We start from the raw sequence: 2,500 nt of genomic DNA, 5'->3' as shown, positions 1-2,500 counted from the left end.
TCTCCTGAAAAGCCAATTTTCGTTTTGAGCTAAATACAATTGCAGTTCTGAGGTCCCTGCAGAACAGTGTGTACAATTATTATTGGATCGTTTTCGCCTATCATCCACTATAATCGCCTGAAAACACCTACAAATTAAAAAAGGAAACTTCCAAACTGAAAGCGCTTCGGCCTTAGTGTGCACAAGCGAAAACGACAGGAGACTTTTGAAAACGTTCAAGTCAGAAGAGGGAAACGCGTCGGTGTCGCTAGAGCTAGACTGAGACTTTTGACGTAAAGGTGGGGGTATATTTTAATCTGTTGTTGTTGTTTTATTGTTTTGGGGGGCTTTTAGGGATAGCTGGCGAGAACGAAAAAATTGTTGTGCTATGTTTTCGCTGGAAAGAGAACGTGGAATTTCGAAACTAATGAGAATGGGACCTCAGTATTTTATCCTCAAGGCAACCATTCTTGTTCGTATCCTTTCTCTCGTTTAGCACCGGGAAAAACAATCTCAGGCCGGTTGCTGACAAGAAGAAGCGAAGATTAAGAGAAAAGATAAGCGTGCGCGAATATCTTAGCCAAATGCATAAAGCCCTGTCATGCAGGCCCTCCTTTGCCTTGTCACGCTTTCCTGAGTGAATGCGTGACAAACACAAGGGAATCATCAGCGCAGATAGGACTTGAGTGATTACTTATTGTATAAATTATCCTAGCGAAACAGGCCAACAGTTGCTTGTCTTAACCAACTTGTCGCATGTTTAGTAGAAATAAAGGGGGAGCCAGTAGACTGCTCCAGGCTGCTGAGTGATTTGATTTACACCTACACCTGGAGTTGCTACCGGTGACCAGTTCCTGACACTGGATGGTTGTATCTGAACTGCAGATTGCATCTGTGCTCCCTGAAAATAGAAGTGTATTATTAATCGGCAGGGGAGAGCCAAGTTGTTTGAATATTCATTAACAATTATGACAGAAGCGCACGTTAGATTTGACAAGGTAAATAGCCAATGAGGCGCATTGCGCCGAGTTGGCCAGTACCAATCTCATCTTTAATAATAATAATAATAATAATAATAATAATAATAATAATAATAATAATAATAATAATAATAATAATAATCAACTTTATTTAAAGAGGGTGTACACATAACAACTTACGCTGACAAACCAGTGGCCCTTTACCATACGCAAATGAAATAACTGTCGTATTAAATTCATTCAACTCTGAACAGGTTCAATTTTACAAAACGTCGGAAAGACGAACTCATATTCCAAGATTAATGGCTTATCTCTCACGAATCTTTACAGCTCTGTGGCTAGTAATTGGAAGGTCCTAGGTTCGACTCCTACAAAGGAGCAATCGCAATTGTTTGAAAATACACTTCTTCATCACCTGAAGATGTTTCAATCTTACAAAAACAACCGCGCAATCAGTTTCCCTGTAAGGACGTAGGGTACAAAAGATGATAGCTCAGATTGATTGGGCCAATCAGAACGCCAGAAACGCGACATCCGAGAATGAACACTTCATCCTGGGTTAAGTGAGATAAAACTTTTGTTGAACACCCAGTTACGCGCTAACTAGGTTTGGATGTCTTCCAAAAGGCGGACTAGTAAACAGAACAAACACATACCAGGACAATCGACTTTCCTAAAAGGCAACTAAATTACAAATGGCGCAGAGGTAAGAAGCGCTGATAAAGGACCCCTACGCAAGCCTGACTACCCGTGAACACCTCGGGATGCTCTTGGTAGTCACTCGTACCGCACAACAAGACTTAACATTGTTGATCAGGGAAGAACCAATGTTTTTCTGAACATAAGCGTACAAACCCCAAATAGGATTACGACATCAGGCTTGCGTTCGTTCTACTCCCCAAGGCGACCACCTCGGGGTATCCCCAGATCGTGGCGCCTTCATGTTTTAATCCTTCTCAACACGACTTAACCTCGACGAAACTGTAGTTTTGCTTTTAGGCAAGACGTATAAATACAACGTAAACCGGGTTATGGATATTCTTGAGTTCGATTCGAAGATTGCGCGGTTTTCAACTGAGTGTCGTAAAACAAGAACCACAGCGAAAAACCACACTGAATACTCAGCGCTGATTGGCTGAGCATCGGACAACCGTGCGGGAGGTCCTGGGTTCAACAGGCTGAACCGCCTGCACTAACACTCAACAGAGGGGAAAGTGCCGCCTTTATAATTCCAGACTTTCACGTCTTCAATAAATCGTTGACCCTGTCTCGCAACTCCTGTTCATATACTTTCAGTAGGAAGTTGGAGAAACAACACACTATTCGAAAACTGATCTGGGCACGGCGTTTCCGATGTAGTGGTCTGGTCTGTTGCTCTATATGGGGGCATACAGTGTCTCGAAGAAATTAGCTGTATAAGCTACTCTTAAATTCGAGGTGGAATACAGTTTATGCATGTTGTGTATATTTTACTTCCCTCAGCAATAGTAAACTGCGTAACACGCAGTCTGGCCAACAGAATTGTAAATTAGTCCTGAAGA

General features: G+C 42.2%; 1 protein-coding gene and 1 long non-coding RNA gene across 2 annotated transcripts in view; one reads left to right on the top strand and one right to left on the bottom strand.

Annotated features, from left to right (window-relative positions):
- LOC137996353 (protein boule-like) overlaps window positions 1-2,500 on the bottom strand; it is a 20,503-nt gene that overhangs the window by 784 nt on the left and 17,219 nt on the right. The window contains exon 8 of the mRNA XM_068841750.1: window positions 1-880. This exon is cut by the window's left edge and continues 784 nt beyond it. Within this exon, the coding sequence (XP_068697851.1) occupies window positions 740-880 (141 nt within the window). The 3' untranslated portion in view covers window positions 1-739. The remainder of the gene's footprint in view (window positions 881-2,500) is intronic.
- LOC137996354 (uncharacterized) overlaps window positions 1-2,500 on the top strand; it is a 29,567-nt gene that overhangs the window by 25,391 nt on the left and 1,676 nt on the right. The window lies entirely within an intron of this gene.

Source organism: Montipora foliosa, chromosome 3, assembly GCF_036669935.1.
Source record: "Montipora foliosa isolate CH-2021 chromosome 3, ASM3666993v2, whole genome shotgun sequence".
In the NCBI taxonomy this organism is placed as follows: domain Eukaryota; kingdom Metazoa; phylum Cnidaria; class Anthozoa; order Scleractinia; family Acroporidae; genus Montipora; species Montipora foliosa.
Note: the sequence above shows the minus strand (reverse complement) of the source record. Positions and strands in the feature narration are given on the sequence as shown.